The sequence below is a fragment of the Giraffa tippelskirchi genome, chromosome 1 (genome assembly GCF_054371585.1).
Source record: "Giraffa tippelskirchi isolate mGirTip1 chromosome 1, T2T-mGirTip1v1.2.pri, whole genome shotgun sequence".
In the NCBI taxonomy this organism is placed as follows: Eukaryota; Metazoa; Chordata; class Mammalia; order Artiodactyla; family Giraffidae; genus Giraffa; species Giraffa tippelskirchi.
The window spans coordinates 192,393,851-192,415,799 of record NC_137275.1 but is presented as its reverse complement, the minus strand read 5'-3'; the positions used below and the strand labels follow the sequence as shown (position 1 = coordinate 192,415,799).

At 46.4% G+C, this 21,949-nt stretch overlaps 2 protein-coding genes across 19 annotated transcripts in view; one reads left to right on the top strand and one right to left on the bottom strand.

Moving 5' to 3' along the window:
* The window catches only part of KIF24 (kinesin family member 24), a 65,149-nt gene extending 46,276 nt beyond the window's left edge, over positions 1-18,873 (top strand). For 2 of the 5 annotated variants that reach the window (XM_081519336.1, XM_081519335.1), the window contains exons 9-15: positions 604-709; positions 5,950-6,021; positions 7,828-7,937; positions 12,493-14,736; positions 15,927-16,020; positions 16,774-16,905; positions 17,503-18,873. In XM_081519336.1, the coding sequence (XP_081375462.1) occupies positions 604-709; positions 5,950-6,021; positions 7,828-7,937; positions 12,493-14,736; positions 15,927-16,020; positions 16,774-16,905; positions 17,503-17,565 (2,821 nt within the window). In that variant the 3' untranslated portion in view covers positions 17,566-18,873. Of the gene's footprint in view, positions 1-603; positions 710-5,949; positions 6,022-7,827; positions 7,938-12,492; positions 14,737-15,926; positions 16,021-16,773 lie in introns of all 5 variants that reach the window. The other 3 variants (XM_081519346.1, XM_081519343.1, XM_081519345.1) reach the window with 2 other exon arrangements.
* UBAP1 (ubiquitin associated protein 1) overlaps positions 18,739-21,949 on the bottom strand; it is a 111,610-nt gene continuing 108,399 nt past the window's right edge. For all 14 annotated transcript variants that reach the window (XM_081519523.1, XM_081519508.1, XM_081519492.1 and 11 more), the window contains 3 exons: positions 21,225-21,407; positions 20,422-20,523; positions 18,739-19,881 (listed from right to left, as the gene is read on the bottom strand). In XM_081519523.1, coding sequence (XP_081375649.1) covers positions 19,741-19,881; positions 20,422-20,523; positions 21,225-21,407 — 426 coding nt within the window. In that variant the 3' untranslated portion in view covers positions 18,739-19,740. The remainder of the gene's footprint in view (positions 19,882-20,421; positions 20,524-21,224; positions 21,408-21,949) is intronic.

Genomic DNA, 21,949 nt, shown 5'->3' with positions numbered 1-21,949 from the left:
TGACCTATTGTTGGTCAACTCTAAGTTATTAAAAGGAACATTGATTGCTTCTAGCGTGAAACACAGTATCAGCAGAGGAATAGTAGGAAATGCATCTCAGAGAGCTTACAGGCCGGAAAAAAAGGAAAATTAATCCATCCTTCTTGAAAGAAGCCATACAACAGTTGGGTACATTCATCGCCTCTCTGGTGCTATCTTAGCATCACTGCCACAGTGATGGATGAGCCTATCTCACCTCTGAGTAATGAGTCTTTTGGGGGGTGGGGGACTGGAAAGCAGCCCACAAAAGTCTCTATTTAATTATCTAAGTGGTCACCTAAGTGATTTGCATTGTAGTCATTTAGCCTTATGGGAAGAATGTTTAATTAATTTCAATCATACTTTCTCACAAATGGTTAAAGCCAACAGAAGGGTGTAAGTGAACAGTGCCAGCTATAACTGACAGATTAAGATCTTGCGGTACTTTTGGAAGCTGACAGTAATGTCTTTAACTTTCCTGAGGATGGGCCTGTGTTGATTTCTTCCTGCTATCACAAAATGTTGGCTGATATAAAAAGAAACCAAAGCCCCAAAGAAGTCTTGCCTGCTGTGTGTGTTCTCTAGGATCTCTTTCATTGACTTGGCTGGCAGTGAAAGAGCAGCGGATGCCAGAGACTCAGATAGACAGACAAAGATGGAAGGCGCGGAAATAAACCAGAGTCTTCTGGCTGTAAGTTTTCAAAACCTTTCATCTAAAAGTCCTTCTTGAGAGATTTTGCCCCTCTTTACATGCAGCCAAAATGGGTGAGGGTGGGTTGGAATAAGGCAGTGGAATTCCAGGGTTGGAGATGGAGGCTGCCCAGTCAGAGTCTCAGCAGTTCTAGACACCCCTTCCTCTCTCCCTGCCTTCTCTTCCTCTGGTCAGTCCTGCCAGTTAGGAACAAAGAAGTATTTCTGCAGTTGCGTGAATGGTTCACTTAAGTACATTTTCTGCTCTCATCAAGTTTTAAAATTACCATCAGGAGATACAGAATGTCTGATTATTTCTTTTTGTGATTTTGAGAATTAAGGAAGAGTCAAGTGTTGTTGATCTAATTCCTCCATTATTATGTTTCATATCAACCTTTACGCCTTGTGGTTTTAGCAACCGTCAGTGAGCATTACTTTTATCCCATTGCTTTATTAGGAATTCCAAAATGGTGATATTCTAATATCCTTCTGTATTTATTAGCTGGAAAGAACTTTCCCCCAACTATCTGATTATCCTGAAGTATAACTCATATAATGGAGGCAAGATAAATGCTTTGTTCTTTGCCTTCACTCACCAGTGAAGAATGAGTCACCAGTTTTCAGAATGAGTTGATGTCCTGGTCACCTAAACATGACCATGAGTTTGTTGTTCTTTACCTTTTTTGTTTGTCTTTGTATTATTATAAACTCATTGTCCTCCTTTTTTTTTTTTTTAAACTTTTTAAATTATACATTTTTGGCCATGGTTCAGTTCAGTTCAGTTCAGTTCAGTTGCTCAGTCGTGTCCGACCCTTTGTAACCCCATGAGCTGCAGCACGCCAGGCCTCCCTGTCCATCACCAACTCCCGGAGTTTACCCAAACTCATGTCCATCGAGTCGGTGATGCCATCCAGCCATCTCATCCTCTGTCGTCCCCTTCTCCTCGTGCCCCCAATCCTTCCCAGCACCAGGGTCTTTTCCAATGAGGCAACTCTTCGCATGAGGTGGCCAAAGTATTGGAGTTTCAGCTTCAACATCAGTCCTTCCAATGAACACCCAGGACTGATCTCCTTTAGGATGGACTGGTTGGATCTCCTTGCAGTCCCAGGGACTCTCAAGAGTCTTCTCCAACACCACAGTTCAAAAGCATCAATTCTTCGGTGCTCAGCTTTCTTCACAGTCCAACTCTCACATCCATACATGACTACTGGAAAAACCATAGCCTTGACTAGACGGACCTTTGTTGGCAAAGTAATGTCTCTGCTTTTTAATATGCTATCTAGGTTGGTCATAACTTTCCTTCCAAGTTTGGCCATGGTAGTCTCTTCAATTATGTTCCTGTGTCTTTTTGACACAGCCCTACTAGTCCCTGGCTTTCTAGTATGACAAAATGTTGTGGGCTTATCTTGTACATTTTTTCCCCCAGAACTTAAATCAGCCATTTCTTTAACAAGCCTTGGTATTAGAGGGAAATGGTATTTAGAGAGCATTTAGGAGTGCTAGTGGTGCTTATCCCCACTGGGTTAGTTCTTACTTCTAGGTCTTTTTGATGGACAGAGAAGGGAAACATGTATCATGGATTCATACTGATAAATTAATTAAAAATTAAGACTACAGGGTTTTTGCTTAGCTTTTTTGAATTTATATTTCTCTCTCTTTTCTCTTATGCTAAAATTCTTAGTTCCTAACAACATTAAAATAATTTATTTGCTCTACCTCAATATGTATGTATACCAAAATAATGGTATATTACCTTTAATATGATTACTGAATTCAGATTAAGATTTCTTTGCAGTTGTCCTTTTTACCCTTATGTTGTATCCCTCTTGGGATGTACAGTCATAATATTATATTGCAAAGTCTCTTTAAATAATTCTCTGTGTGTTTAAGCTCACCAATTTTGTATTCAGTTAACGAAAAATTATAAAGTAAGCCACATTCAGAGAAGGCTAGTGTCCCTTCAATCCTGTCATCCCCCTCCTCTTAGGTGACCATTTTCTACCAACATGTTTGTTTGTACTCACCACTTTCTCAGGGGAAAAAAGAAAAGAAGAGGCTAGCACACTGTTCAACACTGTTCTTCAGTTTGCTTTTTTCACTTAACAGTATCCTGGAGCATATTCATGCCTGTGTATAGAGACCCCCATTCCTTTTACTGCCCTGTTTCCATCCACATTAAGTCTTTTTGATTAGAACTGAAATCTCCTACTAGACACATTACTCTCAGGTCTCATGAGGGGTAAATTGAGAGGCTGAGAGAGGTGAGAGAGTCAGCATCTTTTTATTACTGTTTAAAATTTTTGAATAATCTTAGATTTTAAAAAAGCTTCAAAAATAAACATGTAGCATTCCTTCACCTAGCCTTCCCGGTATTAACATTTTATATAACTATAGCAATTTAAATCAGGAAATGAACATTAAAACAATTCTGTTAACTGTCTACAGACCTTGCTTGAATTTCAATAGGCCCACTCATGTCCTTTTTCGGGTCTAGGATTCTGTGTTACCTTTAGTTGTCATGGCTCTGTAGTCTCCTCAGTTTTTGTCAATCTTGACCTTAACACCTTTGAAAAATGCTGGCCAGTTATTTTGCACACTGTGTCTGAATTTGGGTTTGTGTAATGCGTTCTCATTATTAGGTTGAGATAATGAATTTTTAGCAAGAATAGCACAGAAGTTGTCCCCTTCTCAGTGTATTGTAGCAGTCAGTATGTCATTACTGGTAATGTTAAACTTGATCACGGAGTTAAGGTGGTTTGTGCTAGGTTTCCCCATTGTAAAGTTATGATTATTCCCTTTGTAATAAGTATCTTATGGACAGATACTTTTAAACTATGCAGTACCTATTTACATCATAGTTTTGCTGTCTAATTTTAATGTCCATTGATGATTCTTACCTGTAACAATTATTACTGTGGTGTTCACATGATGAGATTCTTCTGTGTCCATCATTCTACATTAGGGCTTGTAGCCACCCTTGTGGCTCAGTGGTAAAGAATCCGCATGCCAATACAGGAGACGCAGGTTCGATCCCTGGGTCGGGAAGAGCCCGTGGAGAAGGAAATGGCTACCCACTCCAATGTTCTTACCTGGAGAATCCCGTGGACAGATGAGCCTGGCACGCTGTAGTCCATGGGGTTGCAAAAGAGTTAGATATGACTTAGTGACTGAGCACACAGTCTACATTAATTAGTTGGAATTCTACTGCAAGAAAGAGCTGTTTTTTTTTCTCTTTATTTATTTACTTACTTATAACAGTAAATTTGCTAAATTAGAATCCATTTCTATCATTACTTATTTTCTTGCTCACATTTTCCCAAATGGCGTTGGGAGTTCTTTCTGGAGTTCTGTCCATAAGTTCTTTCAGGTTGGTTTTGTATCCTTTTGACATGCTCATCATCTTTTGAGCATCTTCTTGCCTTTTGGCACTACAAGGTGTCACACACTCTTCCCTGCCCTTGCCCTGAAATCAGTCATTTCTCCAAGGAGCTAATACACTTTTGAGTATGTACTATATGCTAGTGAGTTTAATCTTCACAACAGATTCTCTTATTCCCACTTTATAGATCAGGATTCTGAAGCTCAAGTTAAGTCAATTTGCCAAGGGTCTACAGCCTCTAGCTAGAAATCTTTGATTCTCATATTTAAATTTATGGTCCAGGAATTAACTAGGAAACCTAAGAGGTACCTGTGGAGAGGGCTTCCCAGGTGGCGCTAGAATCCACCTGCCGATGCAGGAGTTACAGGTTGGATCCCTGGATCGGGAAGATCCCCTGGAGGAGGGCATGGCAACCCACCCCAGTATTCTTGCCTGGAGAATCCCATGGACAGAGGAGCCTGGAGGGCTATAATCCATGGGGTTGCAAAGAGTAGGACACGACTGAAGCAATTAGCATGGCATGGCACCTATGGGGTATCCTTTGGGGCTTGACAGTGTCTATCTCACATGGGTGACAACATGTAAAGGAGCCTGGAAACAAGCTTTAAAGAATAGATCAAAATCTTGTGCTTTGTGAGGCATACAAAGATGCCCCTTTTTTCTTTCCTGGGTATTTCCCTTGCTTTTCCCTTAGAGCTTAGTAAAGTCTACTTTCCATTCTGATTCAGCAAGGCTAAAGGGACCCAAGGGCTCATAGAGATTGAGGGCCACACTTGGATTTGAGTATATAAGGGGCAGGTGTAACTCAGGGGCCAGGTTTGGTTACCTGTTCATCCCTTCTAGAGAATCTTCCCAGTACTAAAGTTTGGGGATATTGGACTGACTTGTAATAAGAGAGGAAATTCCTTTATACCGTCTTATAACCTTGCAGCTTCTTGGATAGAGAAGGGTTAGCTGTGGACAACTATGGCTGCTGCCAAGAACAGTCACAGGAGAGTCTCAAGGCTAATTACCTTTTCTTGGTGAACTCCCAGCACTGGTACTTCCTAGGGATCCCTTCCATTCTCTTCCCTCCCTTTCTTCTCATTTACTGTCACTTACCCTAGATGCATGACTCAGAAATAGAAGGTCTCCTCTCTGGTCTTGTCCCCTCAACCCCTGATCTTTCTGATGGGCATATTGCCCTTGGAGATGTACATATCCAGATTTCTGCTGGCACTAGTGATGTCCAATGAGCACTTCTTTGAGAAGCTCTGCCCAGGAGCAAGTGACATGCCCTTCTTTGCCTTTGGGCCACTATCCGTACTTTTTTTAATGAGAATGTAGACCTAGGTGATTTCTCAGTTCCTTCCCAGCTCTGCCTCTAGGATTTCTCCTGTTTCATTCAGACAACTTGTGTCTGAATCTGCACTTGAAGCATGTACAGGTGTGCATGTGTGAGCAGGGAGGCGGGAGAGTGGCATGGGTATTTTCTCTATTTAAGTGCATCTTGTAGTTGGGAAGAGTGTGAGGAGAGAAAGGGAGCCAGCAAGCCAGAACTGCCACCACATAAGTTGGACTCTGTGACCAATGGGAGGGTCCCTGGGTTTGTCAATTCTGTGCTATCAGCTCTAATCCTAGGTTCACAGCCTTTAAGTTAAGAGGGGGCTGGGGGCAGGCTGCTTAACTAGGCATAGCTAGCATAGGATGATGTTTTCCAGTCTAGCTTGATTGTTCTTGTTGAGCAAGAAACTACCAGGGCATTTTGACTTCCTTTTGGATGAGAGTTGCATGAGTGTGGTTTATTAAAAAAAAAAAATCTGATCTGTTAGTCTCACTTTGCATGTGATATTTGATGTGCTTGTTATTCTACCACTTTGCAGCTGAAGGAATGTATTCGTGCATTGGATCAGGAACACACCCACACTCCCTTCAGGCAAAGCAAATTAACTCAGGTAAAGTTAAATATGAGCTTTGAGTTCTGGTTCACTCGTGTGTTCCTTCTTCCATTCATTTAATCATTCAGGAGAGCATCCACTGCCAGCAAGGCATGATGTGGCGGAGGGCAGTGGGGGAGGGAGGGGGAGGAGGGGAGGAGTCACCTTCCTTCTAGGAGCTCTCAGTCTTGAAGAAGAAAGGGCATCCTCAGGCAGGGATCCCTGCAGTACACAGCAGCCAGGCAGAAGTGGTCACCATCCAACAGCTTTCCATTTATTTCATAACAAAAAGAAACCTTGTTGATTTAGTGGCATCTCTGAGCCTTTGAAGGGGATGGTAGTGTAGCTGTCTTGGTACTCTCTTAGTTGTAGACTTAGATAGACCAGTGTTTCAAGACAAAAAATAATGGCAGCATTTAAAAAGAATGAGATGGATTTTTGACATATCCTTCTAGGAAAGATGACCAAGATCTATAGTTTAAAAATATGAAATGAGAAAAAAAAAATACACAAAAATTATGCATCTCTGTTAGGTGATTATTCTGAGTAGTAGGACCATAGCTTATTTTTTTTTCTTCCATTTTTCTGTCATGAAAATGTGCTTTATTGATAGGAAGCACTGAGAAGAGTGGCTCGTGGAGGGCTCAGCCTAGGTACAAGCAGCTGTGAAGACAGTTACAGGGACCCCTGGTTCCCTTCTGCACCAAGACTGTGCACAGTAGAGGACAGACTAGGTAGGAGGCAATCTAGGTGAGGCTCTCTGTATTCTGGGAGAGGTTTTCACTCTGTGCAGCTAGACCAACAGCTTCACGGGAACTGGGGCAGAACCCATGATAACACAGCTCCTAACTGGTTAGAATCAGTCATCTATGAGTTAGATGGTTTCTTTTCAAACATGACTATAACCGGGGACTCAGGAAACCCTTCTTTTGGGTGGTTAGTCTTAATTCTGACATTGGCTTTGTTATTTTTCAAAACATGTCTTCCACCCCCAGAAATTGTGTTCCTATTTAATTAAATCAGTAATCTCACACATAAATCCATTTATAGAATCATACACCTTTTTCATGCAAACATAAGTTTTAGATCTTTCCGGGTATTTAAGTACTATCCATAATTACTTTTTATGATTGTATGCAGTTCAATAATTTTTTAGTGTTACTTGTTTATAGACTTAGAGATTTTCCAAATTTTACTATTATAATATTGTAATGAATATCCTGTGTATACTTTTTCTTTAAATCAGTTGAGCAATTGTCTCTTTAGGATAAAGTCTTTGAAGTGTGATTGCCAAACCAAAACTAGGAACATTTATTTACCAGGTTTTTACCATATTACCAAATTGCCCTCCCAAAGGCATGTACCAATTCACACTGCATGGTACGTGGGCAGCATAGCAGTGTACAGGAGCGCCCTTTCCCTAGACCCTCACCAGAGCAGGTTTGTGTGAGTCTTAATCTTATAGGCCCCCAAATTTTAATTTTTTAATTTATTTATTACTTGCCTGCACTGGATCTTAGTTGAGGTAACAAACTCTGAGTTGCAGCATGCAAACCCTTAGTTGCAGCATGTGGGATCCAGTGGACCACCAGGGAAGTCCCCACAAATTTTAATTTTGTAAAATGCTTTGTCTGCGTTTCTTTGATTAGTGGTGCGGTGAGTACCTGTTTTGTTTGTTTATTGATCATTTGTGTTTCTTCTTTTGTGAATTGCCTTTTTGTAGAAGGTGATAGGTATGAGTATGGCCCAGTGTCCTGAACACAGTAAGTAGTCAATATGCCCTTTGTTAGTTGATTTCACTGACCTGCCTTCTGTTTCAAACAGGTGCTGAAGGACTCTTTCATTGGCAATGCCAAAACCTGTATGATCGCCAACATCTCACCAAGCCATGTGGCCACTGAACACACTCTGAATACTTTGCGCTATGCTGACCGGTAAGTCCCCCTCAGGTGTCAAGAGTGGGGTGTGTGTGTGTGTGTGTGTGTGTGTGTGAGAGATGCACACAAAAGTATCTGACCTTGAGCTCCCCAAACCTGTTCTTGGGATAATAATTCTACTGCCAGGGGAATGTGCAACTGGTCATGTGAAGAATGTGTCCTGGTAGGCCCTGTCATTTTACAAATGTGAATGTGACAAGAGGAACGTGACATGTTCCCTTGTTCAGGAGACAACTCCATCAGTGTCTTTTAAATAGCTAGCCGGAGATGAAATATTTTTCCAGAGTGGAAGGCTTCGTGAGGTTTTCTTCCTGCCAGCCTCAGCCCTAATTGTTAGGGATAGAGTACCTATTATTTGTCAAGGCAGAAGTACTCAGAGCTATGTGGAGATCAACCTTGTTTTATGGAAGGAGAAACTGAGGCCCAGAAAAGAGCAGGAACCTTAAAAGGGCTCATTGGGAGTTGGTGGCAGAACTAGTACCTCTGACTGCCAGGTCAGGGCTCTAGTGAGTTTGGTATCTGCCAGGGCCCCTCCTATCTCTTACCCTGGGGTCATGTGTCTCCTACATGTTTGACAGTGCTCTCATTACCATCCTTTCCTCTGGCTGCTTTGCTGCCTGGTCCTGTCGTACAACACCTCTCGGTCCCTCAGAAGCTGTCTCCAAAGTTAACAGACTATTTGAGGGGAACCTGGTTTTCGTAAAATTACCGCTGAAGAATCTTTCCGTGGCATTTTATGAAACTCCCTGGGAAGGAAAGATAAGCTATCACTGAAGTTCCATGAGAACAGGAACCTTATCTTTTCCTCCACTGTCTCTATCCTGCCCAGACAGTACTTGGTACCTAGTAGGTGTGTTATTAATATTTGTGAATGAAAGGAGGAGCTCCCCCTGGGCGTCAGGGCTTGAGTGATGTTCTCTGTGTACCTTGTCTCATTTCAATAGGAGAGACCATTTACAAAGTGGATACTAGCATGGACTCTAGAGTGAAACTGTCTGGGCCAGTACCCTGCCTCTGCCACTAGCTAGCTGAGTGATCTTGGGCAAGTTTTCAACTTCTCTGGGCACCAGTTCCCTTAATGTGAACACAGATAATGATAGCACCTACCTCATGTAACAGTTACATGGATTCAGTGAGGTGACATGTATGAAGGGCTTAGGGCCACACCTGGCATGAGTGAACACTCACTATATGTTAACTTCAACAACAGTAGTAATATTATAGGCATATGCTCAGTCATGTCTGACTCTTTGTGGTCCCTGGACTATATATAGCCCACCAAGTTCCTGTCCATGGAACTTTCCAGACAAGAATACAGGTATACTGTGGAGATATTGCAACTTTGGTTCAGACCACTGTGATAAATCACACTGAAGTCCCAGACTGGTTTCCCAGTGCATGTAAAAATTATATTTATACTATACTATGTAGTTTATCATGTGTGCAGTAGCATTATGTTTTTAAAAAACAATGTACATACCTTAATTTAAAAATAACCTTGTTGGAAAAATGGCACTGATAGACTTGTTCTATGCAGAGTTGCTATGAACCTTCAGTTTGTTTAAAAAAAAAAAAGCAAATGCCCTCTCCACGAAGCAAAATGCAATAAAATGAAGTACACCTATAATAGGTCCCCTAAATAAGTTTCCTCAAGGAGGATTCCTTATTGCATGGCTTCCTTAATGCCAGCGTCCCAGCCCTGCTAGAAGATAAGTGAAGACCAAGATCAGCTAGAAGACGTGAAATGATCCAAAATTGTTTCCCCCAAAGCAGTATGGCTTCAAGTTCCTTCCACCCATGTATCCATTACCCTGCTTCAACAGTTACTAACCCTAGGTCAGTCTTGTTCCATAAATCCTTCCCTGCATCACAGGCATAACAAGTGCTTGAAGTGAGAACATCATTAGGAGCAGAGAACAAAACATTCCTCTCAGCGCTTCAGTAAAGAAAGATGAAAGTAACCTTTTCTCAGGGGGGATGTATTGAGTGCAGTTGAGAAATTATTTGAAATAATTTGTGTTAAAAACTAGAAAAAGTATAATAGAAATAATCTCTTTCATTCAAAGCAGTCTGAAAAATTACTGAAAGTAAGTATGAAAGTCATTTGTTTTATGTGCTTAAATTAATTGTAGGTAACAATCTGTACACACACAAGATGAGAATGATTTTATTGCTTATTTGAAATTTTCCTCTGATTTAAAATTTTTCTCTCTTCACTTACTAAAAGAATGTTGATAAAAGTACAAAAATAAAGTTCTAGCTGGACCCCTAACAGGTTTATCAGAAAAGAGCTCAGTAACAAGAGTGATTTTGGTAAAAGGTAGAGTACACTGGAAGTACTTAGCATCAGTGACCAAATTACCTGTACGATTTCTTCTGACACCCTCAGATTTCTAGAATTACTTCTATGACTCCTAGGAAGAAACTTCGGTGTTTCTCTTTTAACAAAACTAAAAGAGCTCACTGTTATAACAGGAGGTAATTTGGAACCATCTAGAGTTGCTGGGGCAACTCTCAACTCATTCCTTGTGTGTAGGTCCTACTGTAACACCTCAGCAAAGGCCCAAGAACACAACCAACATGACTTTCAGTTCAGTTCAGTTCAGTCGCTCAGTCGTGTCCGACTCTTTGTGAGCACCCCATGAACCGCAGCACACCAGGCCTCCCTGTCCATCACCAACTCCCGGAGTTTACCCAAACTCATGTCCATCAAGTCAGTGATGCCATCCAGCCATCTCATCCTCTGTCGTCCCCTTCTCCTCCTGCCCCCAATCTTTCCCAGCATCAGGGTCTTTTCTAATGAGTCAGCTCTTCGCATCAGGTGGCCAAAGTATTGGAGTTTCAGCTTCAACATCAGTCCTTCCAGTGAACACCCAGGACTGATCTCCTTTAGGATGGACTGGTTGGATCTCCTTGCAGCCCAAGGGACTCTTAAGAGTCTTCTCCAACACCACAGTTCAAAAGCATCAATTCTTCGGCGTTCAGCTTTCTTTATAGTCCAACTTTCACATCCATACATGACCACTGGAAAAACTGTAGCCTTGACTAGACGGACCTTTGTTGGCAAAGTAATGTCTCTGCTTTTTAATATGCTGTCTGAGTTGGTCATGACTTTCCTTCCAAGGAGTAAGCGTCTTTTAATTTCATGGCTGCAATCACCATCTGCAGTGATTTCGGAGCCCCAAAAAATAAAGTCAGCCACTGTTTCCCCACCTATTTGCCATGAAGTGATGGGACCGGATGCCATGATCTTAGTTTTCTGAATGTTGAGCTTTAAGCCAACTTTTTCACTCTCTTCTTTCACTTTCATCAAGAGGCTCTTTAGTTCTTCTTTACTTTCTGCTATAAGGGTGGTGTCATCTGCATATCTGAGAAACTTTAGTCATATCCTTTATCTCTTTGCTTACTGTGTTATCTGCTTCCCTGCCTGTCAGACCTAAAAGGAAGTCAAGCCTCAGTGTCAGGTTTACTATCTTGGTTTTCAGAAATGGCCAGAGGGGTCATTTGGCTACTGCTAAGTGGATTAAAACCAAAACAATGGAAAAGACATTTTCTGAGACCTCCCAGGCAGAAGTACAACTCCCTCCATAAGGGATTTCAACACAGAATCTACAAGCAAACCACTGGAAAGTCACATTTTACTTGATGTCTCCTTGTAAATCCAAATTCTTCCACTGCTTTTATTTTGTTTTAGGTATCACAGAGTGAGAGACTCTGATCTTGGCAACTCAATCCTAGCAGACTTAATTCTGGATTTTTCCATGTTCTCTAAAATTCCCTTGTAGAATAGAGCATGGTTCTCTTATTTCTCTATCTAGGGGCCAATTTTTGCCTCCCAGAGGACGTTTGGCAATGTCTGGAGACAGTTTTGATTGTTGTGACGGGGAAGAAAGGCTGCTTTGATCGTGGGTAGAGGCCAAGGAAGTTGCTAAACATTCCACAGGCACAAGACAGCTCCCCACAACAAAGAATTGTCTGACCCCAAACACCACTAGTGCTAAAGTTGAAAACCTTGGGAACAGACAGGTCGTTTCTACCTTCATGGAATTAGCACAAGCCTACTTATTTCTGAGAGATTTTGCTTCTTGAAGTGCCCAGCAGGTTGGAGGGAACTCATTTTCTCAGAGAAGCCTAAAAGAAAAGAAGGTGGTTTGCAGGAAAAGAAGGCTCTGATTATGGAATAGTAGGTGAGGAGTAGACACATGGCTTCTGAGTGGGCTGACCTTCAGGAAGCGTGGTATGGGCCCTGCGTGGACATAAGTTCTGAAACCAGCTCCTCTGGCCTGTCCCTCACATGGATCTATGGTATTTCAAACACTCTCCTGATCATGGAATATTGGGTGCATGCTAATATCCTCAGAGAAGACACTGATCTTTGTTCAAGTAAAGAGACGTATTTCATGTTGAAATACGTTATTCTTTCCTTTATTCTCTCCCAGATAAAAAAATAATTCCCAGTTCTTGTAATACTTTTCTTTGGTTTTTGTTTTCTCTGAAAGCTATAGGAAGGGAATTACAGGAATGCATATTAACATAAAATGGTCATTTACAGGGTCAAAGAACTAAAGAAAGGCATTAAATGTTGTACTCCAGCTAACAGTCGAAATCGAACATCTGGAAACTCTTCCAACTCCTCTCCAAAACGAATTCAGAGCTCTCCTGTGGCCCTGCCAGGGGACAAATGTTCTCCCAAAAAAGTCAAGCTGGGGCTTCAGCAGCCGCTCATGGTGCCATCTGGCTCCACGAGAGGGAAGGCCCATCCTCTGGCTAGTCACTCAGCCAATATCCCTTTTGCTTCTGTACCTAAGGTTCCTGGCAAAGACGGTGGCTCTCAAGGGAGTCCTCCCCGAGAGTGGGTCATTCAGACTAGCTCTAGCAAAGGAACCATGCCATCTGGATATGTAGCCATAAAAAGGGCAGAAGAATCAGCTGCATTATGCTCTGAGAAAAATCCAATCGGCAACAAAACCGCCCTAGGCTGGGGAAGCAGGGCGCCTGGCCCAGGAGGGGACCCGGTCCATGGTAAGCCACCCTCCTGGTGCAAGAAAGTGCAGACTGTGCAGCCAGTGCAGAAGCAGCTTGTGTCACGACACGAGCTCTCCTTTGGCAGCATCCACCGGTTAGCGGAGTACGGTCAGGGCAGCAAGGAGGTCACACCTAGCCGGCCTGCCTCTGAAGCTTGGACCAACAACATCCCTGCACATCAGAAGGAGAGGGAGGAGCATTTGCGCTTTTATCACCAGCAGTTCCAGCAGCCACCTCTCCTCCAACAGAAGTTACAGTACCAACCCCTGGAAAGGTTTTTATGTCAGTCCCGGCCCCCAGAGGGGCAGCTCCAGAGTGACATCCCTCCTCCCTTCCACCCTCATCGTGCTGAGAGTCATGATGGAGCCCAGGTCCCCCAAGATGAGGACCCTGATGACAGCGACTTCAGTGAAGATTCTTTTTCACATGTCTCCTGTCAAAGGACCACAAAACAGGGAAAGAGCCCGGAGAACAGCAAAGGTTCGTTCTTCCTTCATCAGAGGGAGCAAGGTCCTGAGGAGCAGAAGGCTGAAAGGCAGCAGAGTCTGTTTTTCAGCCCAGATGGTGACAAGGAGGGTGTAACTGGAAGCTGGGTGTACTCCAGGGACCCCGCAGGCCACGGAAGGATAGCACTCAATCACGGCTCCAGCCCAGGTCAGGTGCCCTTGAACTGGAGCGGAGAGGAGGACTCTGACTCCTCAGGGCCTCCTCCCAGAGAAGACCTGGCAGGGAAGCCTTACTGCTCACAGGTAGATGTATATGATCGGGAAAGAGGTGGCGGCCCTGCTTTTGACCTCAGACAGGAGGCCTTCAGAAGTGAGGTTCCTGGGCAGGCCGAGGGCAGCTTGCCATCTCTGGAGGAAGATGGTTTCACTGGCTCACTATCCCCCATCGCAGTTCCTGGATCCCCAGACCAGAGAGACACAGTGAGCACACCCCTGAGAGAAGTCAGTGAAGACAGCCCAATTCTGGAGACCAGAACAATGAAAAACAGTAACCCTTTCCAAGGAGAAGACTCTAAAGGTGAATTAGGCACGTGCTCTGAGTATGCTTCCAGACTGATGGCTCCGCTCACCATGTCCCTCCTGGAGAGCCTGGATGATGGGGGCTCTCCTTCCTGGGAGCAGCCGGCCCAGGATGGAACTGCACGTGGTCTCGTGGCAGTAGACACAGCGGGGCCAGTGATGGGCCACACAGTGTCATCCGGTGATCCAGAGGCAGTCCTGCCAACATCTTCGGCAGCTGAGAACCTGTGGCTCTCCTCATCACCCCCCGACGACAAGCCTGGGGGCAGTCTTCCAGCTCTGTCCCCATCACCCATCTGTCAGTCCCCACCTGACGAGCTGCCCGACAGGGAGGCTGACCCAGGGGAGGCCTGCCAGAGCAGAGAGACCGCACTCTTCTCCCGGGGGAACCGTGATGCCAATGCTGAGACAGAGCTGGACGGCTCCCAGGGTTTCTTGGGAAAGCCCTTCCTCACCTTACATTCTGGAGGACCTCACGCTGGGCCTACATTCACCCCCCAAGCAGGAAGTAGTGATGTGGCTGGCCAGCCCAGGGCCCAGGAGAGAAAGCAGCTGACAGGGCCCAGTTGGCCGGAACTGGGTTTCTCCACAGACCACATCACACTGTCTTGCTACAATGAGGACATTGCATGGCTCAAACATAGGCCAATCCCAGGGTCCTTAGCAAGGCCAGGCTCTCCCCTGGTGGCCAGCTGCTCTCCCAAGACCGCCGGGACACTCCGTCAGCCTGCCCTGGGGCATGCACAGTAAGTTGGACTCTCCTACCTAGACTTGGGCCCTTTGGCATCCCTACTCCCACTCCAGCTTATTGTTCTGTCTGTTCCTGGGATAGCTATGGTTGGCTCAGAGACAGGCTGTTTGTCCTCCTTTTCAAGGGAGCCTGCCTAGATGCATCTGACATGAGCAGTAGGAGTAAAATGTATTGGAGCAGGCCTGCCAGGGTGGGTGGGCCCTCAGCCTGGGAAAGCTAGATGTGAGGGAGAGAAGGGAGGATCTGACCCCGGGACCAAGCCTGAGACCCGAGGTGAGACCAGAATCCTCTGCATTATGGTGGGTATGTGTTCCTGGAAGTGCTGCCCCAGGACACAGCAGCAGCAGCCTGGTACCCCCAGAGCCACAGCATTCTAGGCACCTTCCAGGATGGCAGAGGTAGGAAACCGGCTGCTGACTGCGCTGCTTTCCCCGGAGAAGGCTGGATGGTGCAGCAGAATAAGACAGCCTTGGAGGATGTGAAAGGAGGGAGGGTCACGGGCTAGAGGCGCAGGAGGGCAGGGCAGCAACAGATGCTTCTGTGAGGCCGCAGCCCTCCACTCTGGCTCCTGATTCCCCGGGCCAGCTGTCTGCCTGCTCACTGGGGCTCAGCCTGGGCCTTGGGCAAAGAGAATGGCATGCAGGGATGTCCAGAGGAGGAGCCCACCTATAGCTAGGGGGCATTCCTACTGTTATGTGATCTCTGCCCATCAGGGGGGTCTGACAGAAGGCAGATCCTCCAGCTTCTAGCCCAGACCCCCTTGCTCTGGTCCCTGAACTCCCCACAGAGAGAAGAAATGCCCACAGGCTAGGTGGCAGCCTCTACCTTGCGCCACATGCCGGCTGCAGTGACACAGCCTTTAGCTTTCGTGCAGGGAAGCTGTGAGCAGATCCTGTGGAGGAGCAGCAGCATCCAGCCCTGTCTCTTAGTGAACCCGGGAGGCCCTGGGGGGCAGCTCCCAAAGCCACTGTCTCTTCCCAGTACCTCGTGGCTACTCCCTAGTCCCTTGACAAGCCCTGAAAAGAATGGGTGAAGAGGCAGGAGATGGTGGGGATCTCGTTCCCATCAAAGCCTCGACCTCTTTGGGAAGAAGCAGCTCCTGGCCTAGAAATGAGGCTCCGTTCCAGAAAGCTGCCCAGGAGAGATGGGAGGCCCAAGGCTCACAGCATCCCCTCTGGTTCCCAGGCAGGTGGTCATCCAAGCACACCGGGAACAGCTGGATGAAATGGCTGAGTTGGGCTTCAAGGAGGAGACCCTGATGAGCCAGCTGGCTCCTACCGTAAGTGGTCTTGGCTGGACCCTCCAGGGTTGTTGGGACTTAGCTTGGAGCTAGTTTGACGTTGTTTAGTCACTAAGTCATGTCTGACTCTTGTGCAACCCCATGGACTGTTGCCCACCAGGCTCCTCTGTCCATGGGATTCTCCAGGTAAGAATACTGGAGTTAAGTTGCCATTTCCTTCTCCAGGGGATCGTCCCGACCCAGGGATTGAACCCATGTCTCCTGAATTGGCAGGCGTGTTCTTTACCACGGAGCCACCAGGGAAGTCCAGCTAGTTTGATAGTCATCCCTGTTTCCTGCAGTGTGTGCAGAAAGAGTCTGCAGCCACACTATAGCTTTGTTGAGGCTTTGGGTGGGCCTTCTCTTGCCACTCTTCTGAGCTGGCTTGAGGGGCGCAAGGACAGGTGGGAGATGGCATGACACTCCCCATTCCCAGGCCAGTGTTTCCAGCCTCTCTCCTTGCCATTCTACCTTCCTAGTGGCTTGTTGGAGGCCCCTCCCTCTGATGTTAACAGTGACTTGCCTTATGCAGACCAGAGGTACTTCTATAAAACCACCTTTTTGCCCTGCAAATACCTTTCTCTGTAGAGAAGTGGGCCCACCCTCTGCCATGGTGACTATCCTGCAGGTTTTCCAACTGGAGTAAGGGCCTGGGCTCTGAAATCCTCCTACAAAAGAAGGGATTAGAAAAGCAGATATGACAGAGTGCCACTAACAGCAAAAGCTCCATTTGACTTTTGTTTCCTTTCTCAGGATTTTGAAGGTTTTGTGATCCAGCTAGATGAAATCATGGTTCTGAAGTCCAAGTGCATCCAGAGTCTGAGGAGCCAGCTACAGCTATACCTGGCCTGCCACAAGCCAGCTGCAGGCCCCGAGAGAACAGCGGTGTCTTAGAGTGGAGTTGGTACAGGGTGGCTGGGCTCTCAAGAGCTGGAGGGGCCTCCACCAGGTCCCCCTGCACATCCCAGCACCCACTCCCTTGTCCTGCCCATGCTAGTCTCTCCCTCATCACTCATGGCCTGGGCTGGGTCCCAGCTCCTCTCTCAGAGCCGAGCATCTGTCCAATTCCAAGCACAGGGGCTTCTGCAAGGAAGGACAGATGAGCCTCAACAACTTCTAATAGGTCTCTCCCTTTTCTTTGGGGTTGAGGATTTGCGTTACTGACCCTTTGTGGAAACACAGTTGGGTCTAATAACCCTGTAGATGTTTCTGAATTTGGGGATCTGAGGATGGGGGGATGGTCAGTGGTAACCTACAGGTTGGAGGTCACAAGCTAGGGGAGGTAACATGCTGAGCCTAGAGGTTTTATCAGCTGGATTCTGTGCCTTCCTCTAGGACTTGGTCAAAAACTAAAATGTCAGTGCTAGTGGGGTGGGGGCTGGGTGAGATCTGCCCCACCAGCCCTTGGGAGATTGATTTGGGGCTTTAGGTTAGCTTTTGAAAATGTAAAATGAATAAACCTTAACTCAATGTCTTTAACAGGAGCAGATGTGGGACAGGTCTTATGCTTCCAGTTCCCCTCCCTCCCTGCAACCCAGTATTTAGACAGAAGATGGCGCTCGCATCACTGCATTCTTTTCCAATCTCTGCCTTTTGCTGAGACCATCTGCCTGCATCAAATTCCTAAGTCCTGTCTATGAGTCCTCACCCACCGTACTCCCTCAGAGTTGTTGAATGGCTGGAGTATCTCAGGCAAGTCCATCTCCTAGCCTCACCTTTATCCAGGGTCGCCCTGGCCATCTACTCTCCCTTTCAGTGGCCTGTGTTCAGTGCCTCGGCATTAAGTGCTCTGGCCAGTGAGACTCCAAAGCAGTTTTACACACATACATGTACCCCTTCATGTGAGTTGTTTGCTGTGTATCTTTTTACTAGAAAGAAGCTTAAGATAAGAAATACCAGGTAGTCCATCACTTACCAAGGCCACCTTGGATCAAGTTGAGATTCATATGTCAAAGCCTTGGCCCTGACACCAACTTTGATATGAAATTTTGATCTCTTGTAGAAGTTAAAGGATAACTTCTACAAAATTTAAAAGAAGGGTTTAATTAATTTTGAAGGCCAGAAGAGGGGCTAACTGGCTTTCTGAGACAATGGCCATGCCTCAGCTGACCACCAGAGGGCGGCCTCTTTCCAGCTTGCTGCTTCCCATCCCAAAGGTTCTGTATCCTCACATCATCACTACAAAAATTAGAGACCCATCCAAGCCAAGAGCACAAGGAGGACTGTGGGAGAGAGTATTACAACTAAGGACAAAAAGCTAGGGATAAATCTAGTGCCACTGAATACAACAGCACCACTGAGAACTAGTGAAGCAGTCTGAATCTCTGTCCTACCTGTGGAACACATAAATATGCCTGATGCTGCTCACAGGACAAGGGACTTAGTCCTCACTTCTGAGTGTCTCCCAAAGGCCCAGCCTGTCTCACCTCCACAGTCAGTCTTTCAGGAGGGCACATGTCTTTGTCCTTAACCCAGAGACTGAGCTAGGTCAGGTTTAAACAGACCCTTGTGTCTAGGCCTGCCTTTGCAAACCAAAAACCAGGGCAGACCATAGGGCCAACTCCTGGGTTCCACAGGCCTAAGAATTGGAAGAAAGTAGTGAAATGACAGAAAATGGTTAGCTTCTGTTCCATTCCCAGCAAATCTGCTTACCACTCACTCACCTCCACCCTGCACTGAAACATTCCTTGGCAATAAAGAAATCATCACAACAGGATATACCTTTTAGATTTTTATTAGTAGTTCTCTCTGAAGAATCAAAATAGTTAGCAAATTACTTTAGATTCATCAAGACTGTATATCCTTTGTATTTAGATCTTTAATGATGTACAACATAATACAAAACAAACCAAAGAGACTGATTTCTATGACTAGGTGTTATTCACTGTGTCGTCCTAGAGCAGGGGCTGGAGGGAGAGGCTGTTCTCCAGGGAGAACTGAGGTGGAGTTAGTGCTGGGGGACTAAAGCATGGCCTGCTTTTTCCCCGCTTGATGTGCTGGGAAGGGACCAATGATTCCTTAAACTGACAACTGCTTCCTAGAGTAGGGGGCTCTAAAATCCTGGGTAGCAGAAGACTGTAGTCCAAACCAGGCCAAAAGAAACAGGCTGGGGCAGGGAAGTGTGGTAACTGCCTGGCAGAAAAGGCAAACTCAGGGCCCCAAGGGGTAAAGGGCATTCTCTGCACCTCAGAGACATTGCAGAACCAGTGTCACACTGAGTGACATTGTTAAAAAGGGAAAGAAACAAAACCCTGGAAGAACCTTTCAATTGCACTCAACTTGGATTAGAGGTCAGCCCACTCTTGCGGACGAGCGAACATCTAGCCCCGAAGCAGCACTGGGTCTGGCCCCACCACCTCCTCCTCCCCAGCTCCTTTTGGCAGCTGGGCCAGGTTTCGGCTGAAGCCATACAGATCCCAAAAAGCCCAGAGAAGTCAATCTGGAGGGCCAAGGCGGGAAGGACACTTCTCAGGATACAAATACTTTTAATATGGAAGGAGCCAGGACAGTTCTGGGGGCATGTGCATGCCCAAATCTTACCCACTTTCTCCCCAGCTCAGGACCTAGGCTTGTAGAGACTTGGCAAGCACAGTCTCCACACCTGACCTTCCACCCCCAAAAGAAAATCCGGAAGTGTGCCCCTTCTCCTTCCCCACAGGTGGGCTCCTCAGGGCCTCCTGCAGGGGTGGTTCTGTGGCAGGGCCTAGGCAGGGCCTCATCTCAGCTGGCTCCCGCCCGAGCCATGAGGTCTTCCAGAGCATTGTCCTGGTCGTTGTTGTGTAATAGCAGAACTTCCTTAATATCTTTCAGTTCAAAGCCCATTTCCTTAAATTTGCTCATTAACTGAAGAAACTCCATCATCTAAAGAGAAGTAAGAGAATACAGATTCAAGAAGGAGTTCCGGCCACATAGCACAGCCGAGTGGTGAAATACATGCATAAGGGGCTGCTTGGGAGGGCATCCTTGCCAGAGCCTCTCAGATCCCCCGAGCAAGCAGGAGGGCCGTGGAGGAAGACAGGTTGATGCCACAGCCAGTCATCCTTCAGGAGCCATGCCCAGGCCCCAAATCTTACTGACCTTCATTCAGGTCCCACCATCCACATCCATGCTCCCATCCAGCCTAGGCAAAATGACTAGCCATCTCCCCCGTCATCCAAAAGTATGGCTTTTGCCCAGGTCATTTTTTTCCATCCCTTCCCTGGGATCTTGGACGGTCTTCAACCTGATATTTCATCTGAGCCAAACACCCACATGCCTGTCTGGACACGGGAGATTCTTGCTCCAACTAGTTCTGCCTACAGTCACTGGGAGGGATGAAACCTGTGGAACAGGAGTGCCCCCAGGACAGACTGCTTTGTCGCTTCTTTCCAGAGAGTTCTCATGAAGCATGGAGGCTCCTACCTTTTCCTCTGAACACTGCTGCATTTCCAGAGCCTCTTCCACCAAAAGAGGATCGAAACCCTTCTCACAGAGTTGTCCATGTGCAAAGAGATAGTCGAGAATCTAAGAAAACAGAAAGGGTTAAGCACCTACTGCCACTGTTTTCTGTGCTTCCCAAAAGTCTTACACAAATCAACACGTCTGCTCCCTACCTTGACTATTACGTCCTGGATAGGACTTGACTTTGTACCTTGAACTGTGTCCAACACAGCAGGACCTCACTGACTATCTGCTGATAGACACACCCTTCTAAATATGCACTGACAGTCTTCAAAGGAGTTCTTGTCACAGCTGACTCACATCTCCCAAATGACATCAACTCCACAGCCTGGGCAGGATATTCTCCTAAGAAACCACCCAAGTCAGAAAGTGCCCCCAAGGCTTAGGGCTCCAGTACCCTATATTAGAACTGCCTGGGTGCTTCTGACAGGATAGACATTTGTGGAAGAAGACGTCTGACTATACCTCAAGCCTATTCTGCCATTGTCTTTAGGAGAAGCAGAGAAAGGGGGTAAGTGGGTAGTCCTCAACTCCAGTACTCCCAAGTCTGTCCCTCAGCCTAGGTCCCAGAGCAGCCCCCAAAACAGAAGCACTGCTGGAAACCCCCAACAAAGCCCCTCTGAGTCCTGCCTGCCCTCCCTAATCACAGGAAAAGACAATGGTGCTGTGAGTCTGAGGGACTCTAGGACAGGCAGGAGGACGCTTCCAGCTCCTGAGATCTGGGACCTCTCCTACCCCAGCCCCGTGGTTGACTAACCACTCACCTGCTCAATATTCTCTCCTTTCTTCTTCATGGCTCTCAAGACACACTCATATGAGTAGCCCATGTTGACCACTGTCTCCACACAGTGCCGCTCACTGGGGGACAGCGCCTGCAGTTCAGAGTAAGCCTGGGGACAGCTGGGAGTGTTGGGCACTTGTGACACTGAGAAATTAGGAGGTGTGACCTGGTGGTAGAGAAATAAAGGATTAAGGCAAGAAGACAGACCCAGGCCCCAGAAGACACGTCACTGAGGTGGCCCGATCCAGGGGTTTAATCTATCCTGACCTAATCAAACCTCTAGTCAAGTAACGTGCCTGCAAGAAAGGGCCAGATTTCTGGCCAGACATCCTGAGGAAGAACAAAGAGGGGTAGGGGAGCTCCAGCTGAGGGACAGGAAAGTTGGGAAGACACCTGCAAGTGTGGCTGTCCTCTGGCCTCATCCCACCGTGCAGAGTGAGGAAGCACCAGGAAAGCACGTGCCCTTTCCTGCCCAAGTCCCGTGGGTTTGTAGTGGAGAAAGAAGTTCTGAAAACCGCCTTCGGGTAGCACCTTGCTGGCTGCTATGACTTCTCTCCAGGGCTCCATTATCCCTTTCCTAAACTGCCATATCTGAGTACTAGAGGGATCATTTATCTCAAACCCCCTCACTCTGGAATTGACTCTCCCAGTAACCGTGTCCATCACGTCCCAGTGTCTGTCGTCACGTCCATCACTGGGCTGAGTAGA